This window comes from Perca flavescens, chromosome 17 (assembly GCF_004354835.1).
Source record: "Perca flavescens isolate YP-PL-M2 chromosome 17, PFLA_1.0, whole genome shotgun sequence".
Lineage (NCBI taxonomy): Eukaryota > Metazoa > Chordata > Actinopteri > Perciformes > Percidae > Perca > Perca flavescens.
Genome location: NC_041347.1, coordinates 7,487,954 through 7,511,394, shown reverse-complemented (window position 1 = coordinate 7,511,394; position 23,441 = coordinate 7,487,954). Strand labels below are relative to the sequence as shown.

General features: G+C 41.0%; 1 protein-coding gene across 1 annotated transcript in view; it reads left to right on the top strand.

The window, feature by feature from the left end:
* Positions 1 to 8,163: 8,163 nt before the first annotated feature.
* The window catches only part of prkg2l (protein kinase cGMP-dependent 2, like), a 30,607-nt gene continuing 15,329 nt past the window's right edge, over positions 8,164 to 23,441 (top strand). The window contains exons 1-7 of the mRNA XM_028604174.1: positions 8,164 to 8,168; positions 8,279 to 8,644; positions 16,726 to 16,892; positions 19,919 to 20,032; positions 21,762 to 21,867; positions 22,543 to 22,606; positions 22,740 to 22,817. Of these exons, the coding sequence (XP_028459975.1) occupies positions 8,164 to 8,168; positions 8,279 to 8,644; positions 16,726 to 16,892; positions 19,919 to 20,032; positions 21,762 to 21,867; positions 22,543 to 22,606; positions 22,740 to 22,817 (900 nt within the window). The remainder of the gene's footprint in view (positions 8,169 to 8,278; positions 8,645 to 16,725; positions 16,893 to 19,918; positions 20,033 to 21,761; positions 21,868 to 22,542; positions 22,607 to 22,739; positions 22,818 to 23,441) is intronic.

Here is a 23,441-nt window from a genome sequence, read left to right as displayed (position 1 = left end):
TGCAGTTTCTTTTTTAACCTTCACATTTCTATTTTGCACAAATATGGAACTAACACTTTAGAGAAAGAAAGCAAGTTGTTCATTTGCTTTATTTACTTTGGTTTGCTCTGTCCTATAGTCCTATATACTGTAGCCTATAGAGTTGAAACAGTGTGCTCTTTATGTAATACACTGCAAACAAAGCAGGAATCACTACCTTTTTGTGCATGACTTTGGGTTACGGAATATAAGTTTTATGTTAGTTTATGAGAATATAAGTTTTGATTAACCATCTGCAACAGGTCGTGAACCAGGCAATGTGTTTTTAGTAGCGCTGAATCCAAACAAAGGCATTATTTGACTCATTTTACATGCAAATATACTTTTTGGTTTTGTATAAAAGCTGTGCAACATGTGGTTGGTGTGACGGATGTGTTAATGCCAGTTTGTGCACTGTTTTTTCTTCACTTGATGAGTTCTTCAGGTAATTCATAATGTACTCATATATACAGTATATGTACAGGATGTATACTGTATACTGTATTTATACAGTATATATATGAAAAAATTGACATAGATGAGGTGGAGGCCATCAGTGTGATGATCCGACTACCTTTTAGACTCCCTCCAATGACCAGTGTGTGCTTCTGGGGAACGTCAAAGTTCCTTCAGACTCCCTGTCTTTCCAGCAGAGAAACCAAAAGTCTGACCCAGATTTTACACTGTGCTGCGTTCCGGCTGCACCGCAAATTTTATCGTCTGTACAAGTACTTGTAAGAATAATCACGTTTTTATGAGCTAGTATCTACCTTCCACTCTAAGCACTCTTGAAATTAAACTTCATGCCTTCTCTTTTCTGGCGTCGTCCTTATAAAAAGGATTTGTGATGTCGTATTATGTTTTTCCACCTCCAAGATGAGTCTCTCGTCGTCCGTGGTGTTGTAGAGGAGACATTAGATATTGGGGGGTGTCTCGCTGTTTCACTTCATAGACCTTTAGCAGAGCGGAGAGCTGCTTCATGCAAGCTTCTGGGACGCAGCTGGTGGAACATCAAGCATTGACTTGAATGGCTGCGATTGCTCTCGGGGGCCACGGTGCCTCCAGAACGCAGCACAGACGCGCAACAGTAGATATGTAGCTGCGAGGCCACGCCTCCCACAGTCATCGCTCTCTCACTCCTCTGTTGCATTTTGAAAATATTTTGTCTCCACAGCGATGGTGGGTATTGTATCATGGGTATTGTAGCATATACGGTTTAGGGCCAATGATAATAACAATTCACACAAAAAGCCCTACATTTTCTAGTGCGGATTATGTACTCATGCCTGACACTGCTCTTCAAGTGAAGTGTTAAAACATTCTGCTTTGTATTTTTGTTTGTATTTAAATTCGGAACGTAAAGCAGAATTAAATAGAAAAAACCGAGTTCATGAACACAGTTAACCTGCTTTATTTTGATCAAAGTAGAAATCTTGATGTATTATCTGTTTTCAGTTTGAAATTCTGTATTTGTCAGATTCAAAACGATATCTCAGAATGGATAAGAGGGCATTATACAGAATTGGCATGCTATGGTTTTGACATCTTTCTTTCCTTTATTGGTAATGGAATATTAGATATACTGTACAGTTGATGTGTTTCACACATTCAAAAGAAATGCTCCAGATTGTTGTGCTGCCACAACATTGAATTGAGATGTATAAGTTTATTTTGTTTTGAATCAATGTGACTTCCAACCACAGGTAAGGTATTCACTGCATCCACATGCTGAGTTGCTGTTAGTTTAGTGCAGTGTCAGAACTGAATGTTTATAAGGTAATGATATTGTTTTTGTTTTCCAAAGGAATTTATTTTTACTTTTTATAATCCAAAAATGGCAGCTGACGTCACTGATTGCCAAACAGATTCACTGTTCAGTACAAGTTTTTAAAAACTTTTAAAGCAATTTGTCACTGACTCAGAATAAAGATACCTATTTTCAATGGAATTTATTTTGTGTGTTTGCTTGCATGTGTGGCTATTTGTTGTTGGATCGTAATGTGTTTTTGATATTATACCTGCAGTGAAGCATCTCTTTTCTTACTTCTGACACAATCCTATTTCCAGAAAAGAATATCAGTATTTTACAATTCTGCAAAACCCTGGTTAACATTTTTTACATCCAGTGCCAACATTGATAAACTTCTCTCTCTCTCTGTCTCACTCTGTCTCTCTACATTCATTTCCAGGAATTGAAAAGATCTGCCTAGAATTACTACTATTTTATTACTACTTTAGTATTACATACTATTCCTCTCTTAATTTCATCTTAAAGGTCCCATGGCATAAAAATGCCACTTTATGAGGTTTTTTAACATTAATATGAGTTCCCCCAGCCTGCCTATGGTCCCCCAGTGGCTGGAAATGGTGATAGGTGTAAACTGAGCCCTGGGTATCTTGCTCTGCCTTTGAGAAAATGAAAGCTCAGATGGGCCGATCTGGAATTTTCCCTTTATGACATCATAAGGAGCAAGGTTACCTCCCCTTTCTCTGCTTTGCCCACCCAGAGAATTTGGCCCACCCATGAGAGAGAGAGAGAGACATTATAGCTTGCAAACAAGCAAAGTGACAGTTGGTCAAGGCCACACCCCCACTCTCCACCTTGCCCCCCCCTCTCCACCTCAATAGCTACAGACACAAAAATGGCACATCCTAAGGAAATTGTGCGACTGGCTCTAGTGGCTGTAATTCTGCACCAAGGCTGAATTTCGGGAACAAGATTTCAGATACAGTATTAAGGGACCACTAAGGTCTATATAAAAGAGACTTCAGATACAGTATTAGGGGACCACTAAGGTCTATATAAAAGAGACTTCAGATACAGTATTAGGGGACCACTAAGGTCTATATAAAAGAGACTTCAGATACAGTATTAGGGGACCACTAAGGTCTATATAAAAGAGACTTCAGATACAGTATTAGGGGACCACTAAGGTCTATATAAAAGCATCCAAAAAGCAGAATGTCATAGGTCCTTTAAGCAAAAAGAACATCATTGTACTGTAAAGGCCATTTCAGTCCAAAGATTCGCAACAAGTCAAAACCATTTTAGAACGTGGCAGGGACAAGTTGCAGTGGTCTGAACCGACCTGTCTCAGCCTGTCTCAGCCTGACTCGAGCCAGCTAGGTGTTGCCTGCAACTCAGGTGGTCAAATCTCAATGTAACGTAGGGCACGTTACCTGTTTCAACAGCCAATAGCAAAGTCAGCTGTTCAAGTCCAACCTGTTCTCACTCCCAACTCATAAAATACTTTATACTAAGACGCTTGGTCCGTGGCTCTTAGCGTCAGATACCGACGCAAATATCTTGCTTCAGTGTGTGTATGGAACGCACCGGGAAGAGCAGCAGCTCCTTGGCGCTGTATGATGACATAGTATTAAGAGCGACAATGGTAGCGAGTAGTATGAAAGACCGAAATTTTGCATAAAGAGGCAGGTTGGGGTGGTGGATGGATAAATCAACACAGGTTTTTCACCCAGGAGACTGGGGTTCATGTCCCGTTCTTGTCCCGCATGTCACTGAAACGTACATTCTGTAACCCCACCATCTTTCCCTAAACCTTACTGTCCTGTTCCTGTGCTGCATGTCAGTTAAACGTACATCCCAACCAAGGGTCTGTTAATATTACGCCAAAGGACACTTCTTTTTGCATTCATTCACAGCACACATCTGCATAAGCCCCTTGTGGAGGCCTTTTTATTTGAACCACCCATGGACGGGTCAAAATTCTCAACCTGCATTCTCTACATTCTCCACACTGGTGTTAGTTTTTGATTCAGGACTCCTGTGGAGCAGCCTGACATGAGTCACAGCACAAACTATGTAGATCGCTGGGAAACTCTTACCGTTATCTGCAGCTCCTCTGAAAACTTGGTTTAGGTTCATTCTCGCCCTCGTCCGTCCGTCCGTTCCCCTCCTCCAGCCAAAACATTCTCACTCCGATTGTGTAATATACGGACGCTTGGTCAGGTGCATTTGGCATTGTTTTTGACGCTAAAAGTTTCCTTCAGCACGATATATAAGCGCACTGGGTCGGGACTATTGTTGTCACTTTTGACGCAGTTTTAGGACAAGATGGTGGGTGGGCTTATAAAAGGATCATTTACGTGACACATGGGACAAGAACGGGACAGTTGGGTTTATGAAATGAAGAACGTGACAGTTGGGTTCAGGAAAAGAAGAACGGGACAGTTGGGTTTAGGTAAAGAAGAACAGGATTTAGAGAAAAGAAGAATGCGACAGTTGGGTATAGGATAGATCGTGGGTGGGGTTATTGAACGAATGTTTCAGTGACAGAAACCCCGGTTTTCGTGGGGAAAGTCCTGCATTGTCAACCCAACCAACCTCCCTACGCGGAATTTTGGGCTTCCATACTACTCGCTACCATTGTCGCTATGCCCGGTGCATTCCATAAACAAGCTGAGGGGTTCTTATTGTATCTGACGCTGAGAGACACTGACCAAGTTGGGAGTGAGAACAGGTCACTCAGCCAAGCTCACTCCGTTGTGATTGGTAATCTTCGGATGACCTCCAAAGGGGACGGCTCGGAGCGTGCAGAAGCATGACCATGTAGGGAAATCTGTTTCATTGACGTAGACAAATATGAGAAATTCAAATACCCCACTGAAACAACAAAATCAGATGCAACATGATTTCCTGTCTTTTTGGGCTTTAGATTGTGTTTGTCAATAATTTTGGACAATGTTGTCTTCTAATCAATAGGGCACATATAGAAATTCTATTTGTTGCATCCAGATTTTAAAAGGGTTACAGTTTCACATGTTCATGAATATAGCTGATTAATTTATTATACAGAATAAAATTAATATTTATCTGGGTGGTGTTCCCACAGAATATGTTTTTTAAATTAACCTTGTAATCAATTAAATACGCAGATATACATTGGCAGATTGAACAGGTTTTGTAGTGGCTGTCTCTCTAATTCTGCAGTTAAAACTATCATTATTTTTTAAAGCTGTGAGGATTTGCCAGATTGAATCCAATTAAGAAAACTCATCATTATGGGATCACATATTTGTAACACACTCCGAACTGTGTGCCATACGCTGACTATGGTATATGCAATTGTAGTGCTCCAGCCACAATTATTTAATTAATTTAGTACCAAGGCACAGTCAGATACTGAGAAAAAAAACACAGAAAGGGTTTTTATTTCAATATGTTATCCAAATACTAAATACAAAAATAGAATTGAACTTTTTATTTTCAATTTCCTCTCCCTCTCTCAACATGTCAAACGCCACAAGGCCACCAGGGGTTGCCAGACACTTCCACTTCATCAGCAGATCCACTTCTTGGTGACACAATTGGAAATGAACAAAGAGCCTCCAGCCTCCCAGCATATATGAGCGTCATTGGGCTTGTGGCCAGCAACCAAATAAGACGCAACTGGATTCTAGAGGGAGCATGAAGCCGTGATCATATAGTCTGTGTTTCAGACAATCAGGATTATTGTTTTCCACACATTACTCAGCCACTCCGTAAGTACATAATGCAAACTGTCTTTTTCTTGATAATCTGAAAGCTGTATGGTAGAAAACCCGATTTGAGACATGCTTAAGCATAATTAATGAATTAATGTGCTGGAACATTTGGATAATGTTTGAGTGAGTAGTATGTGTAAAGGATGTTTGTAGCAGAATTCTGTTAACCTGAAAGTTTTCATTTCATATATATTAAGAATCATAATTGACTGACACACATCCTCAGTCAGAATAATCATTTATCAGTAATGGTCATTTTTGTAAAGTAGTTTAGGAATTTTAAGAAAGGAGGCAATAAAGAAGAAAGAACGCCGTTCCAATTTGTAGTGCTTCCTCTCAGACAGTGATCGCAGAGAAACTGAGGGCCATTCCTATGGTGGCCAGCCAATGCCTGGCCATGGGCAACGGTTCGATTAAAGCCCCACAGGCTGAGGAGACCAGCTGTCTGGCCTCCATCCACACAGAGCCTCCTGGCCTGGACACAGACGTCCTCAGGTTAGAATCAAACCTCATGAATATATATGTGCTCTATTATGAAAACCTATTGTTACAGGATGACCTGTAAATATGCACTTCATACTTAACTACTTCTCAACATTTTAACCATTTCATCATTTGTGTTATATTGAGATTTGTGTGTTTCTGTCTGTGCTCTGCTGTATATACATTTCAATAGTGAGGAAATTATATTATTTCACACGTGCCGGTATTAAATGCCACTTGGACTACATAAATCCTTGCACAACAATTCAACAATTGAGAGTGAACAGGCAGCTGGGAGCGAGAAACTAAACATAAGAAGAGGCAAAGAATGGCACCTGCGCATATTAAACTAAGCAGAAGAGCACAGAGCAGCCAGCACGTACAAGAGAGCGTCTGCTTGGTGAGCGCTGGAGAGCATACAAGCTCTCACACATCACTCTCCAAAGTGGATTTATGCTTGTGCAACTGGAACTGGCTTTTGACACTTTGGTGGCAGTAATCAAGGGAGGCACTGGCACTCTCATGATTGGTCACTTTCAAAGCGATCTCACCCACACTATTCTCCTTAGTCTACCTTGATTGACAGCTATCATTCAGGAAGCCTGGAGTTGGTGTATCGGCCTAACAAATGTTTCTGTCTTTATTAACGATGTAGCTCAAGGTAGCACCATAAACTGTAAAGTTTCTCTTCTTGCTTTTTAAACTTTGTTGCTAAAAATATGACAGCACATCATTTTCACTTTTCCCACTGTAGTCTTTAAAGGGAGGGAATTCTTTTTCAACATGAATCATTTCAAGAAGCCTGTCATGATCACCTAGTTGGATCGATCCACCCCTCGCTGGGATGTCACTGGTCTCTGCTTCTGTGTTCGAAAATGGAAAAATATGGAGGCTGTTCTCACAATTCAGTTTCTGATTATATTTGGGTGAAATACAGCATGCAGTAGCAAAGACATGCTTCCTCTATAACTAAGATTTTCTCCAAACTTAATGGCAAAATGTCTTCCAAAGGTTTTCTTTATTGTTTCAAAAATACTTATATTAGCATTTTCTTTGGGGTTAGGCTAAAAAACACAAAACACAAAACTGTTTTTCCTTGTATTTTTTGAAATATGTTAGGTCCATATGTTTGTGTTATGTGGTGAATGTGAAAATGAACTGCTACCTCCTCTGTCAGCTCTAGCCACTGAACAGAAATAAGCAGAGAAATCAGACCAATTACAAAAGCTGGTCAGTCTGACATCATATTGCCTGAGCTCATTACTATTCATGAGCTCGCCCAGTTGCGCTGGGTAAAGGATGCTGACAGCCAGGTTCTCATTGGCTAGCTGTTAGCCAATCAGATTCAAACAGCTTAGCTTGTTGAATATTAATGAGAACTGGCACAAATCGAGCTGAGGCTTCCTGCAGGCTTTCTACACCAAACTAGAATGTCTTGAAACAAGGTAACCAAGGCATTTTTTCCACAAAGAATGTTACAGAGTCCATGGTAGAACTTTATTATTTACATTACCACAAAGTAATGAAATACGTGTGGCAGAGCACCTTTAATTATAGCAGTTGGAATGATGAATAGTGGTAGTTATAACAATACCAATAGTGGAACTATGACTAGAAATAATAGTTGTAGCCGTTCAGGGCATAGCAGGGCAATGTGGAGTGTAGCAGGGAGTTGCGGGGCATAGTAGGGCGTAGCGGGAAGTAGCAGGGCATAGCGGGGCATAGTAGGGCATAGCAGGGCGTTGTGGGGTGTAGCAGGGCACAGTAGAGTGTTGAGCAGGACCACGGCGGTAGCTGCAACCAGGATTTGGGTGCCAACCAAATCCATGGAAAACTGCGAGGTGAGAAAACATAAGGACTCTGGGAAATAAGCTCCCCAGAGATAACTTAGTGACAAGCATTACTGGGACATGAATGCACACAGATGGAAAGAGAGAGGAGATCAGTGTGTCAAAGGAAGTTCCCTGGGAATCTAGAGCTATAGTAGCATCACTATGAGCTGGTCCAAGGCAAACCTGAACCAGCCCTACCAGGGCTAAGGGTTGGTAGATGAATTGGATGACTATTATAATAATATATAGTTTTGAGTCATGTTTCCATCTAAAATTTCCCCATAATTTATTGATTAGTCTGACAAGTACAGTATATGGTCAATAGATGTTGTCCGCATTGTGTCTTGTAGTGAAGACTCAGTTTGTGTAGGCTACACTAATCTAGCTTTGTGAGGCTGCCTTTATGTGTATTCACTGATTGAACCTATACTGATCTTCAGGTTTCGGATTACCCACCTAGAGGCGGAGCTGGCACGTCGGGACCAAGAGTTTCGAGCCCAGGAGCTTCAGTTACAGCATCTCCAGAGGGAACTGGAGGCCAAGATCTCCCAGATTGACAAGCTCCAGGATGCCATTGGCTACAACAACATCCTTTGCCGCTCTCCGCCGGCCCTGTGCCACCACAGCCACCGCCGCTTCAGTGTCATCAACCAGGGCCCCAGCCGCTTCCACAGGGTGGCCGTGGAGGTCCACCGCAGGCTCAAAGCCAAAGAGGGCGTCTCTGCTGAACCCACCTCAGAGAACTTCTGCGGAGGGTTAAGAGCAGCTAACTTTTCCATCGCAAAGTCTGTCCGCAAAAACTCACAGTAAGTTAAAGGGACGCACCACACAATACCTATGATGGTTTTCAGATTCTTATTTGTATTTTGTGATTCTACTAGAACGTGTTTACATGCTTTAATGATCAAAAAACACTTTATTTTTCTCATACTGCCCATGGCTGCTGCACCTGTATTCACCCTCAGTCTGAGCTGCTCTGTTGGAGCGCCTGTCCCCTAAGCCCCCCTCCCGAAAAAGTCTAGTCTGTGTGTGTTTCTGCATGTCCACGAGTCTCTGAAATCTTAGCTGTTGTTGCACGGTGTTTGGTGTTTTAAGCCCCCAACGTCGTCAGGCAGCGCTGCCTGGAAGGCACAAGGATTAGGCAATGGTTAGAGTTAGGGTTAGCGTTAAGGTTAGGTGCCTTGAAGTCGATGGTCGCAGCGCTGCCTTGAAGTCGACATTGGGGGCTTTATTAGGGTGACCAGACGTCCCGGTTTGACCGGGACAGTCCCGATTTTTAATTGCTTGTCCCGAGTCCCGACAAAAGCATGTCGGGACGCTAAAATGTCCCGGTTTACACCAGGAGCGGCGTCAGCCAATTTTGCCGTGTCTTCAGCCCTGAATGTTTTGAGTGTAGCTAGCTAGAATGTAACTTTGTCCAGTTTATTTTTCCGAGGCGAATAGAACGGGCAGCTACGTGCGGGGTCCGACCATGCTGTATTTGTTGTTGCCTATCACCTAGCAACCGTCTCTCCGTGAGGAAAGCTGTGAAAGCCGGGTGAAGTTTTCGGAGGAATCGTCGCCAAATCAGTCTAATACAGTGATGCCCTCAACACAAAGTTTAGGAGCGCAATACTAATGATTTTGTTTGAAGTTCCCGTGACGTGACGTTTCCAGTCTACGGTTCAGACTCAAATACACGGTTAGGCACAAAGTGTCCACTCTCTGTAAAATGCAGCACAGCTTCAGGTTTATGGATGCGCTCAGCTGTGGCCATGCTGCGGTAGATGTGTTGCGTTTGTGCTCCGTGTATTTCTGTAGTTTCGGTTTTCCACCTCCGACGTAGAGCAGCGTACAGCCACTTCCATAGCTAAACAATTTGTCTCATTCAGAGACCAGAGACCCAAACGGGGCTCTGAGTCTGTCAGAAGGTCTGAGATCTACCGTATCAGCAGAGCAATCACGTAATGCACAGCAGACTATGGTGCAGGTATAGATTATTTTCTGAAATATAGCTTGTGACTTTATTCTTGTAATAGCCTATTAATAGCCTATTATCACTTTATTTTTCTCAAAATATCACGACTCCTCCAAATCACAGAGAACACAGATATACTGTGTTTATATACTTTGAATGTGCACAAAGTTTTGGACAAGAGCAGTAAATCTTGCTCAAACATCTGAAATATTACAGTCCAGGGGTTTATTAATAAATTAAAATGAATGAATCTATCATTGAGGTGAATAATTGTTATATGCACATTAAGGAGGTTACTTAACCAACAAAAGACGCAAAACAGGAGGTAAGAGTAAATGATGCCTATAGGCTAGATGTGTGCTGACTCAGATATAATTAGAAAAGTCCATCCAAAGGAGAATAAATAGTTGAAAGCAATACAGAATGCCTGACAGCCTTACTGCAATATATTCCATTATGTTTTTATATTTGGATTGTAATCTGTTTCTCTTTAAATAAAGATATTTGCAGCATACATTGATTCAGAAAAAGGTAGAAATAGGTGCATACAAATTCACCAGAATGCAGGAAATTAAGTGTTTAATGCTCAAAATTTTCAATAAATCATTTTAATTACTTTGCTGTTATTGGAAAAAATAATACTTCAAAAAATCTTTTTTAGAAAAAATCTCAACATAAGTCTCACACTAAACTGAAAAAGGCTGTTACTGCAATTTTGTTAATTTCACAGGAAAAAACACTTATTATTAGACGAGGAGCCTAGGATCAAAATAATGAAGTTACTGTCTGTGTCTGTGTCTGACCTGGGCTGGCACATGTTCACGTTAAAAAGCGTGTGCGTGCACAAACACACTACGGTCACGCGCAAAGTGTCCTGGTTTTAGCTCCAGGAAATCTGGTCACCCTAGGCTTTATACACCATCAAGCTTGTTGCACTCCGAGCCTGAGACTGACTGCAACAGAGCAGGACTTACCGTTAAAAATCACCGATAAATGCTTCTAAACCAAATACTACCCAACCGGATATGTTTCAGCAGTAGTGTGGCCCAAAATTGGGGAGAAATTAACAACAATGGCAGCCAAGATTACAGCTTCCCCTGACTTAGCATGTAGCTAGTCCTATGTAAACACAGCAGTAGCCTAAAAAAAACTGCAACAGCCTGCCTGGACCAATCATAGAGACCCAGCTCAGTTTTACGTGACACCGAGCCGAGAATATAAAAAAAAAGAAGCTGAAAAGAAATCTGAGGTTTTTGCTCACGGGGAATTGTCTGAATACGTTTACCTCATTATTTGAAGCTCTGGCCACGTCTAACATAAAAACCTGACATTGAAACATCATAGATATGACAGAAGAAAACAGAAAAGCATATTAGTCAAGTCAAGTCATTTTATTTGTATATAGCACATTTAAACAGTTGACCCAAAGTGCTTCACAGGTAGAGCAGGGAAAGCAGAAACAGTATGCCTTAAAAATACATAATCAAGTGTGCAAGGTACCATGAATATAGTTAGGCAAAGGTAGAATTAAATAATGTAACATAGAATAAAACAACAATGGAACGTTTGTAAATACAAAAAGATACGAAAAAGTTGAGTTCAGTTCATAGCGCTGAATCAAAAAAAAAAAAATAATAATATCTGGCCGTCTTTTAAACCCCCCCTCACCCTTTTTTTTATATGACCGAACCCAGTTTTTTAAGGAGTTCTTTAAAGTGTTTTATTCACATCAGTGGTCCCCTTGTGCCCGTGCCTCTCGCAGCACCCATCCTGGGCACTGCGTTTTAACCCAAACCTAACCATAACCATTGCCTAATTAACTTCAAGGCAGCGCTGCGACCGTTGACTTCAAGGCACCTAACCCTAACCTTAACCCTAACCCTAACCATAACCAGTGCCTAATCCTAGTGCAGCGCTGCCTGGAAGGAGCCGTTGGGGGCAAAAAACACAGATAAACTGGCGGCAGAGTAAGTAGACAGGAGATCGGAAATATACAGTGGGGCTTGACCATGGGGTGCTTTAAAAACAAAAAATAAAACTTTAAAATTGATTCTGAATTTCACTGGCAACCAATGAAGCTCAGCTAAAACGGGTTAAAATGAGTTATGTGGTCATACTTTTTCGTGCCAGTGAGGAGTCTTGCAGCAGCATTCTGGACTAATTGGAGTCTGTTTAAATTATATTGGGTTAGGCCTGTGTATAGTGAATTGCAGTAGTCTAAACGTGAGGTAATAAAGGCATGAATGATTGTCTCAAGATCGTTCTTCAGCTTAGCTACTGTTCTAAGCTGGAAAAACTACCTTTAACAACAGAGCTGACTTGTTTATCAAAATTAAGAGAGCTGTCAAACACCTATGTTTCTAACCACGCACTGTAAATTTGATGCACAAGGGCCAAGGGCATTGCTCAGGTTTTTTATAGAGGTGGGGGATCCGAATAAAATCATCTCAGTTTTCTTGTCATTCAACTGGAGGAAGTTTGCTGCCATCCAGGATTTAATGTCCTCCAAACAGCTAAAGATTTTATTAATTGATGATGTGCAACCAGGAGAGATGGGTAAGTAGTGTTGTGTATCATCAGCAGAGCAGTGGTAATTTAAGTTGTGCTTTTCAAGGATAGAACCAAGCAGCAGCATTTATAGGGAGAATAACCGTCAATTTCCACTGGATGCGGAACGTCTGCGGAATGTCTCCGGAATGTCGACGGAGTCATCAGGTTTCCATTAAAGTCAGTGTGTGTATTTCCACTGACTGCGGAACGTCTGCGTCCCTACTCCGTCCCAGTTCCGTCAGTCTGCAACCCTCTGCAGCAGATACGCAGAGCTTCTATTTATGACGGACGACAGAGAGCTCCGCAACAATTCAGCACACGGCAGATAGTGCGGACAGGAAGTCGAACACAGAAACAAAATACATATCCGGTTAGTTTTCAAAATAAAATACACCGTGCTCACGGCGGATCATATTTCCCTGCACTACACCTTGAAAACACAGCACAGAGTCGTTTCCCCTCTAGTCCTCTGAATGGAAACAAACGGTTGTTGGTTTTGTGGTTCTATTCTACCGAAATTTGTCAGTCATGGCCGCAGCCGTTCTGCAACAAATCCGGACCCGGTGGGTATTGACGGACGGCGGAGCACGCAGCAGACACGCAGCGGAGCCGGTCCGCAGCCGTTACACATCCAGTGGAAATAATAATAATAATAATACATTTTATTTGTATTGCACTTTACAGATGAAGGACACATCTCAAAGTGCTACAGGTGCACAGATAAAAACAGTAAACATTAAAACAGTTAAAAACAGCAAGAAAACAATAATTATAATGCAATACAAAATAAGTGGGTCTTTAATTTATTTTTTAAAACCTCTATGGACTGTGGTTCCGTCAGGTTGTTTGGGAGGGCATTCCACAGTCGAGGCGCAGCCACCTGGAATGCCCTATCTCCCATAGTGCGGAGTTTGGACTTGGGGACCTGGAGTTTGTGGTTGTCAGAGGAACGGAGATGTCGGGTAGGGTTATGTCTATTGGTTCTGTAAGGTACATAGGTGTGCTGCCGTAGACACATTGATAGGTCAGGAGACAGATCTTCTACTCAATCCTGAACCTAACAGGAAGCCAGTGGAGTTTATGGAGGATGGGTGTGATATGCTCGAATTTGCGCACCCTCATCAGGACCCTGGCTGCGCAATCCCCGGTAACATGGGGCCAAGAACTGATCCTTGGGGGACGCCGAATTTAATACCCACTGGAGAGGAGGACTTAGTACCCAGTTTCACAGAGAAAGTTCTTTTTGTAAAGTATGATTTAAACCAGCTCAAGACAGAGCCCTGTAGTCCAACTCCATTTTCCAGGCGATCAATAAGAATGCCTTGATCAATGGTGTTGAAAGCAACGCTGAGTTCTAGGAGGATGAGCAATGCACATGATCCAGAGTCAGTGGTAAGTAAGGCCCGGAGAGTTCAAACTCAATCAGAAAGTGATCAGAGTTGGCAGCATTAGTGATTTCAAATTTATCAATTGATATCCCTGATGACAGGACGAAGTCCAGTGTGTGGCCCTTGACATGAGTGGGAACGCATACTGATTGGGTGAGGTTAAAAGATTTGAGTATTGCTAAAAAATAATTCACCATCGGTTTAGTTGGGCAGCAGACATGAATGTTGAAGTCACCAAGAATTAGCATCTCATCAGAAGACAGGAAGTCAGAGAAATCATGTATGAAACAGCTTGTAGCTTTGGGGGGTCTGTACACCAGTGCACATAACAGGGGGGTTTGGAGACAGTTTACAAGTAAGAACAGTTGAACTTCAAAAGAAGTGAAGGAATTTAAAGGAAGGATTTTGCAGCTAAATACATTCTTAAAAAGTGTAGCTAGGCCACCACCACGACCTGAGATCCTCGGGGAATTTAGGAAACCCCACTGGGGAGGACATAAATCAGTAAATGGGGACAAGTCACCAATACTAAGCCAAAGAAAGTCCAGCTCATGAGATGTGATGAAGTCATTTGGGATAAATGTCTTATTGGCTACAGAACGGGCATTAATAAGGGCAAATTTAACAGGTGAAGTTTGAGTTGATCTAGTGGAGACATGAGAGATTCCAAGGGCGGTACACAGCTTGTACACATTCGCGGGCAGACGGAGGGAAGGCGACATTAAGTCGCGGAGTTCTTTGGCAGAGTACGATAAGGCCAAACTCCGATGTGATGCAATAAAAAAAGTCACTGGTAAAAATAAAAATCCACAATATCCATAAAACGTCGAGGGTCGGAAACAGACGCATTTTAATTCACCATAAATCTCGGGACACTCTGAGACTCACAGCCAAGTTGAAAACCTCGGTAGCCAAACAGATAAACTCAGCGTACAACAGTGAGGAAGGGGAGACTTACACACGCATACGCCGAGGGATGATCTGTTGATCAGGGCAGAAGAGGGCTTGAGTTAGGCTGGAGGAGATGGTACACCCGGGGCTGTCCAAGCATGTAGGTGAAAAAGAAAAAGTCTCTTTGGGGAATTAATTATCCAATCTGGAACAACATACATGCACGTTCAAATCCGATAGGATGAGCAGTGGAAAGCATAGACTACAAATCCACAAACATACAGCAGGCCAGGTGAGCAGCGGCAGCCAAAACGCGCCAGCTCAAAGGTTCCCTTTAAACACTCACTGCAATGGATTACATTACTTACCACTTTCCCGATGGGGGTGATTGTCACACATGACTGTGCATTGACAATACATTGTGCAGGGATCAGACCTATCAGACTTATTACAGAATTATGACATAGTGGGCCTAATACATTCTCTTAAATTTCTCTTATTTTTTAAAGTAAATGTAAATGTGTAATTTTCGAATGTCAGTACTGGCGTTACAGAAAAAACAAATCTAAAACATAAAACAATCTAATCTATAATATAATAACATATAATCTAAATTTGATTATATGATATACTCTTTTTTATGTTGCTTAAATTTCCTTGAGTTATTCTCTGACCCGAGAGAAGAGCAAACATAAGAAGCATTGGTTAATTCTAAAAACAACAAAACAACAAAACAAAATTCTCTAAAAAAATAAGAGAATGTGTAAAAGAAATTTAAGAGATTGTTGCTGCATGATTGCCTGCAAGCTAACAAAATGCATTAAAAATCTAAAACTACAGTTTGCTTTTGAAAATAATATTATGTATTTGTTGTAAGTACTATACAATTAAAGAAATGTCCAAATTTAAGAACCAGTCTGTGATTGACTGTCACCTGTCTGGCAATGCACATGACTCCAATGCCTATCCCTGCATGGGATGGCCAATAGGACGGCTTCATGTTGGTCTTTAGGGTTTAGACTGGATGGAAGTGTTGTTAGAAATATTACAAACTGGCCTGAAATGTAGCTGTTGTTTGTGAAATTGCATTTGATTACTTAAACTGAGACTAAGAGAAATGTATACCGAAAGATCTGCTTCACATCTGATAGCCAATCAGCCTCAAGCATGACTCTACACATTACCCACTGATTATAATAGCTGGAGTGTAGAAAAACTATGATTGTGATTATAGAAAATGTCAAACAAATCACTTACAATACAACTTAAAATTATGTTTTACATCATCGACAAGTTCTTCAGTTGCTCAAAAGACGGTCCCGTTGTCATTAAAACAGTTTGATCAGTTATGATCAACCCAAAGAGAATATCATTGGTAAGAGGACTTGAGAGCTCTGGCAAGCTTTTGTAATACCCCCCACATCTGAAAGGCTATATTAGCATGGCAGGATAATAGAAAGACATGGAGGGAAACAAAAGGCCACACAATCTAAATGCAGGATCTGGATCATTATGGGCTTGAATTACACAACCTTTGCTGCCTCTCTTGCCCACTACTCTCAGATCCATTCAGCACTCTCCTTTTCACTGATCAGCTGTGTGATGTGCTAATCAGGTCTGCACACAAACACCCGCTCAGGGAAATCTGTGGAATAAATTGAAACTGCAGACATGAATGCAGTGGCTTGGAACAACATTTGCAAGATTCTATTGGTTTAGCAACCATATGTGGTAAAAGCATATGCAGTATTGACATGATCACATTTGTTATTGGACATAATAACAAATTCTAGCATTTGATTCAAGGTATCTTCTCTCCTTAAAAAATGTGATTCATTTCACGTTATAATAATAATAATAATAATAATAATAATACCTTGAGTTGCAAAAGGGTCCTTGCATCCGTCAAGCCCATGCCCTTAAGACACAACCATCCACTCCACTTCACCATGTGGAGAAACCCAAAGCTTGACAAACCCGTTGTGCTTAGTTAAATTGGCGAAGCTATAATTGGGCAAGTTGTTTTTGGAGGAAAGGTTTAGCAAACGTTTAATTATTCTGGATAAGTAAAATTTGTTCCTATATTTTATTTTAATCACAGCACCAAGAAGCTCATCAACGATGCCATCATGAACAATGACTTTCTGAACAAGCTGGAGCCACAGCACATGAGGGAGATGGTGGACTGTATGTATGAGAAGGTTTACACCGAGGGACAGCTGGTCATCCAGGAGGGGGAACCTGGGAACTACCTCTATGTACTGGCAGGTCAGTTCAGCAGAATGTGTGTAGCTCTGATGGGACTTCTTGTGGGATTTTGCTCACTTTACAAAACAGTTGGTATAGAAACAAAGTTTAGCAAAAGTCACTGAGGGAGATTACAATTCTAGAATGCAACACAAGGGATGCTTTACAACAGTCTTCAGTTTATCATTTACAGATGTTATTTTCCCATTGGGATGAGAGATGTACCAAAAATCTGGTTGAGTATTCTTTCAAGATCCATCCATCCATCCATCATCATCCGCTTTTCCAAGGTCGGGTCGCAGGGGCAGCAGCTTCAGCAGAGGACCCCAAACTTCCCTTTCCTGAGCCACATTAGGCAGCTCTGACTCCCCAGTCAGGGGTTCCCGAGGTGTTCCTCGGCCTGGGTGGAGATATAATCCCTCCACCTAGTCCTGGGTCTTCCCCGAGGCCCCCTCCCAGCTGGATATGCCTGGAACAGGGTCCAGGGGGCATCCTTACCAGATGCCCAAACCACCTTTTCATCTTTCAAGATGGCTAAATGTATTTTAGCTGTATGTTAAAGTACAGTTTTAGGATCTCTTTTAAATAAAAACTGTAAATTATAAAAAGGAGCCACAGTTAGCACATCTCTTTATTTTAGTAAACGTCATTCTACTTATAGACAATGAAAGGTAGTGTATATTTTCATTAAATAAATATAATCAGGATTCAAAGTTGACTTTATTATCATTGTTAGTACATACAACAAAATATAAATAAAAGTAGAAGAAAAATAAATTTTGAAATACTCAAATATGTATTTATTTGGGGGGGAAAAGCGGCATTGAATGAGGGTACGATGGGCCAGGAGATCGACTAACACACATGCAGCGATGTAGTGCTTGGACGGGAGGTTCTGCTGCTCTTTGACTTCTCAATGACAACCATCACTTTAAGCATAGGCTTCGGCTCAGCGGGTCCCTGAGCCCTGTGGGCTCCTGGGTCTGTACCTGATAAGCCTGTCAAGACTAGATGTGAGTACCTAAACAATGTGAGTCGGATATATGCAGAACCACCGCCATCATTGACAGCTAGCCACGCGACACCACTTGGACAAACCACATATATACCAATCAACGCGATACGAAACGCATCCTTTCCTTTTATTTTTTATGGCCAGTTGGTAGTTGTGTTTAGCTGCTACAGAGCTCTGTGACACCGTTTACAGAGCTCTGTTGTATCAGTGGCAGTTTGTAGTTGAGTATAGCTGCCAATAGGTAATTGTGAGCTGGGGCCATGGTGGAGTTTAGCCCAGAAACAGTTACGTTTAGGCACCGAAACGACAAGTTAAATTTAGTTTTTCTTGGGTGAAAGTATTTAGTTTTCACACTTGCTCTAAGTGGTTGCCGTAGCTAGCTGTCAAAGATGGCGGCCGTTCTGCACATGCATGACTTACATCGTGGGCAGTAGTCTTCAATGTTTTTTTAAGCCAAGGACCCCTTATCTGGGAAAGAGACGGAGCAGGGACCCCCTACTACATATATTGTATAAAATGAAGCTGCATATTAAACTGGGCCTACAATAATGTGTGGGCAGCCTAATCCTTTACACATTCATTTTAAGTGCATAGAATACTAAGCTAAAATAATTGTTGGTATCATTTTATAAATCATGTTTTTATGTTGGACAGTGAATCCTTAGGATGAACAGTATCTGTGGATGGCTAGCTTAGTATCCAGTAAGCCTATCATCGTGTTTTTCACAAAAAGGCTGATTTATATATGCTAATAACTTGTTAGAAATCACAATTATTAAACACGATCACTCATTGACTTTTGGAAAGATGTGGCATTTATTGGACTTCAGAAACATTGATACAGTTAAACAAATCAACAGGGAAAACCCCACGAAGTGTGAACTTTCCCTTAATACTTAAACTTTTTGAATTATGATCGTTGGGAGCCGAAATCAAAATCACAATTAAAACTGGGTTAATTGCACAGGCTTAGACAGAGACAGAATCAGGTTTCGGTTTTTTTTTTTTTTTTTTTTTTTTATATAAAAATGCAGCCTAAAGGCACAGGTGGTGGCGACAGGAGACAGGCAGGTGACTGGCACTAATCCGGCTGAGCACAGCAGCCCTCATGGCTGGCGCTGGCAGCGAGGCACTTTGGAAAAAACACGAGAGGTACTGGTGAGAAGCGGTGAAACCAGAGACCGAAAATCATGCAAAATACTCTAGAAAAAGTCACAAAGGTCGTTGTGGCAACGAAAGAGATGGAAATATCTGGCGCAGGGGCGATTCCAGGATTTGTTTTAAGTCGGGTGGCAGAGGGGGGACCAATAATCAGTCAGGCGGGATGGGGGGGGAGCATTTTATAAGAATAAACCATAGAAAATCTGTTAAATATTGGATAGGATAGTAGCCGGTTGGCTCAGTTGGTAGAGCGGGCGCATATATGCAGAGGTTTGTTCCTTGACGCAGAAGGTCCAGGGTTCGGGTCCGACCTGTGGCAGTTTTCCTGCCTGACTTCTCCCCTTTCATATCTCAGCTTTCCTATCTAATAATGCCCCAAAATACCTGTGTGTGTGTATATATATATATATATATATATACTGCTGCTTCTTGGCCAGGACTCCCTTGAAAAAGAGGTTTTTAATCTCAATGGGACTTTCCTGGTTAAATAAAGGTAAAATAAAAAAAATAAAAAAATATTGGATAGGATAGAAGAACAGAATATAATTCTGCTAAATAAAACATCACATTCATTATTAATTTCACTTGTTTTCATTTTAAACATATTGTATATCCGAATACATTACACGTTTTCTACAGGCTCAGTATGCCACTTTTTTAAAAGATAGTTCCAGTCCCAGTTCCATGGTATCAGAATTTTGGATCGTCGTCATGGAAACATTAATTGGTCATGTGACCAATTAATGTTGACATGTGAAAAAAACTCTTATATCTGAATATCCTATGTTAGCTCGAGTTAACAATATGTATCCAATGAAAATGTAGATGATAAAATGAGTATGAACTGTATGTTGTATTGTTCTAACTGCAGATGGCTTGCTGGAGGTCATCCAGAATGGGAAGCTGCTGGGGGAGATGCGTCCTGGCACAGCGTTTGGAGAACTGGCCATACTGTACAACTGTAAGAGAACAGCCACCGTCAAAGGTGAGTGACACAAAAGGGTTCACCTAGGGACATGCATTACAAATTAGTTTAGATATATCTATGAGTCAATGCTACATACTTGTCCCTATACAAATAAACATTGAAAGAAAAACTTAAATATGACCAAACCAGTAAAGGTTCTTACAGTAATATGTCTCACCTTTGGGATTACATACATGCATCACTCCCTGGTACTAAGAGTGTGTGTGTGTGTGTGTGTGTGTGTGTGTGTGTGTGTGTGTGTGTGTGTGTGTGTATGCGTGTGTGTGTGTGTGTGTGTGTGTGTGTTTGACAACCATATCCAGATCACCTTTGGGATTACATACATGCATCTCTGTGTGTGTGTGTGTGTGTGTGTGTGTGTGTGTGTGTGTGTGTGTGTGTGTGTGTGTGTGTGTGTGTGTGTGTGTGTGTGTGTGTGTGTGTGTGTGTGTTTGACAACCATATCCAGATCATGCTACATGAGCAGATGATTATTCACACAGGGACTTATTAAATATACTTTAAACCTACACATCCATGTCTCATACTGTAGGGATGTGCTGATATTTTCATGCTTGCAAGCTTTTGTGTAACTATAGCACCCAATAGGATTAAATTAATGTTGGATGGAAGTTTTTCACAATGCTGATGCTATTCAACATTATCAAGTCTCTTGCACAGAGCAAGCAGGCACAATGTAAAATGAACATTTAGGTAGGCTAACACACTGAGCCTGGAGTGTTCCACATGAATAATTATTGTTGAATTATAATCTATTTAAAAAGAGGTTAGTTTAAAATAGTTATTATAAATTAAATAATTTAATTTACATGTAAATGATGCTCTATTAATATCAATTGAATAGTTCTGCTTTCTTATTGTGACTTTTAAATGACTTGATGATGAATTGTAAAATGTATAGCTTATCTTCATCTATGTGTTCATGTTTGCTTTTTTTCAATGCAATAATCACAATATAAAGATGATTTATGGCATGTTGGTTGTGCAAAATCAAAATGCATACCTCTTCTTAGTTGCTCTAGAATCACATTTTTATGGATTATTCCTTTCTCTTTGTTTATCGTTGCAAACATGGTCTTAAAGGAATAGTTAAACAATGTTTTATTGGAAATACTGTCTGTCTGTCTGTCTCTCTCTCTCTTTCCGTCTGTCTCTCTCTCTCTCCGTCTGTCTGTCTGTCTGTCTGTCTCTCCGTCCGTCCGTCTGTCCGTCTGTCTGTCTCTCCGTCCGTCCATCTGTCTGTCTCTCTGTCAGCTGGAGTCAGGATGTGGATAGCAAAAGACTGGAGGCAAGGGGAAACAGCTAGCTAGTCTTCTTATCTCACTCTTTGAAATAAAACAAATAAGGAACTATTCCTCGGACATGAAAAAACAGGTTGTTCATCAAATTAGAGCTGGTGAAAAATGTTCAACTGATTTGTGCTGAGAAATCTAATGTTTTTCATTTGCATTATTTACATTTTACCAGAACATAAAGTTGAATGTTATAGTAGCACTATCAACTGAGATAACAAGTGCCAAAAGAAAAGAAGATCTGAAATATTTCCCAATTTGTTTGCTAAACCATTTGATTGTCGATCAGTTCTGTTGTCTAAGTGCATGGGGGAAATGTGTTTAGGTCTTTCATGCTCTGTACCCAATTTATTTAGAAGGACCCTCAACTATCCCCCACAGTGATGATAAAGCAAAAGGTTTAATGAGTTGTTGATGGTTCCATTCTCATCCAGCTGTGTCCCAGTCTCACATCTGGGCTCTGGACCGCCAGACGTTCCAGACCATCATGATGCAGACCACACAGGCCAGACATGAGGAGTACTTCAGCTTTCTGCGCAGGTACAAACACAAATGACGGTGTGTTGTCTCTCAACTACAATATAACTAGTGTTTTCGGTGTGGTTGGCAGTATTACTCCAAACTCAGAAAAGCGTGCAGCTGATTTGTAGCTGATTTGTTTTGGGGGTGGTGATGGCTCAGTGGATATGACACGTGCCTTTGGTGTGTGAGATCCAGATTTGATTCCCACTGCGATACATCAACCAATGTGTCCCTGTGCAACCTCTGACATATATAGCAATTGTAAGTCGCTTTGGATAAAAGCGTCAGCTAAATGAAACGTAATGTAATGTAGCAATAGCCTGGCACGCTAACAATCAACAATGAAATCATGCTTAAATATAGCTTTGACTTTCAGATGAGGTTTGAGTTCCAAATGGGACTGTACCTGTCGTGTTCAGTCAGGTCAGGTCTTAAAGATGTAGCTACATGCCAGGTTCAGGTATGAGTTTTAGACCTGTGCATTTACAAAACACACATGTTTATCCCTGAGGATAAACAATTGGTCTATTTTCAGCCAAAGTCCACTTTTTACACAGCCACATTTAAATAGCTCCTATCGTCATAAGGTTTTTCTTTATTCAATTTGACATTTACATTGTTTTGCCGTTTCCCTGTATATGATCTAACACACATAATGATTGTGTGTTTTTGTTTCTCTGGGGTGTGTGTAAGTGTGTCTCTGCTCCAAGGGCTGCCTGAGGAGAAGCTAGCCAAGGTTGTCGATTGTCTTGAAGTGGTGAGTATTTCCCACTCCATAATCTTCATTCATTCTATCCACTTCCATACAGTAGCTGTTTGTAACAAAAAAAATTTTTTTTTCAGATTGTATCTAAGTGGACAAGAGAGTGACTGACCTTTTGTCTTTTCAGGACTATTTTGAAAAAGGGGAGTATATTATTCGAGAGGGTGAAGAAGGGAACACTTTCTTTATCATCGCAAAAGGAGAGGTGAGATATCTGCACAATGTTGTTGTGCCCATTTTAAAGCCTTAATATCTTCTTAATTCAAAGCAATTTGGTTGGAGTCTGGTGTTGCTAGTATAAACCACTAGGCCTTTCTCAATCTGTACTTCCCATGGATTTGAAAAGTGTCATCAGTCACAGCCAAAGCAGTGTTCCAATTCCATGTCCACAGTTCTACAGGTGTGTCTCACATGGTGTAAAAATAACATCAGATCAGAGACAGAAGCTAATTTATCCTAAAAGAAATTGTTGTTGTTGGTCGCTTCTCTATCGTCATCGTGTTAAACCCACCAGTAGCACGCCAGGTGGATAAGTCAGTTTGTGATTGGTTCCCGCAGATTTGTAACGGAAGCAGGACAGATAGATGTACAGGTTTCCGGCCTGAGCTGCAGGGAGAAATCAACTCGCCGGCAGATCGGGATGGGTTTACTCAGCCTAGCATGTAGGCGTAGTGGTTGCAAATTACTCAAAACCAAATACCTACAAATACACACACTTTTAAGGAAATTATCCAAAGCTTTTATACCGACTGAACATATTTCTCCAATTCTTAGACTTGGTTAAAATTAGAATTGATTTCAGGGCCCTACTTATAGTCTATAAGTCATT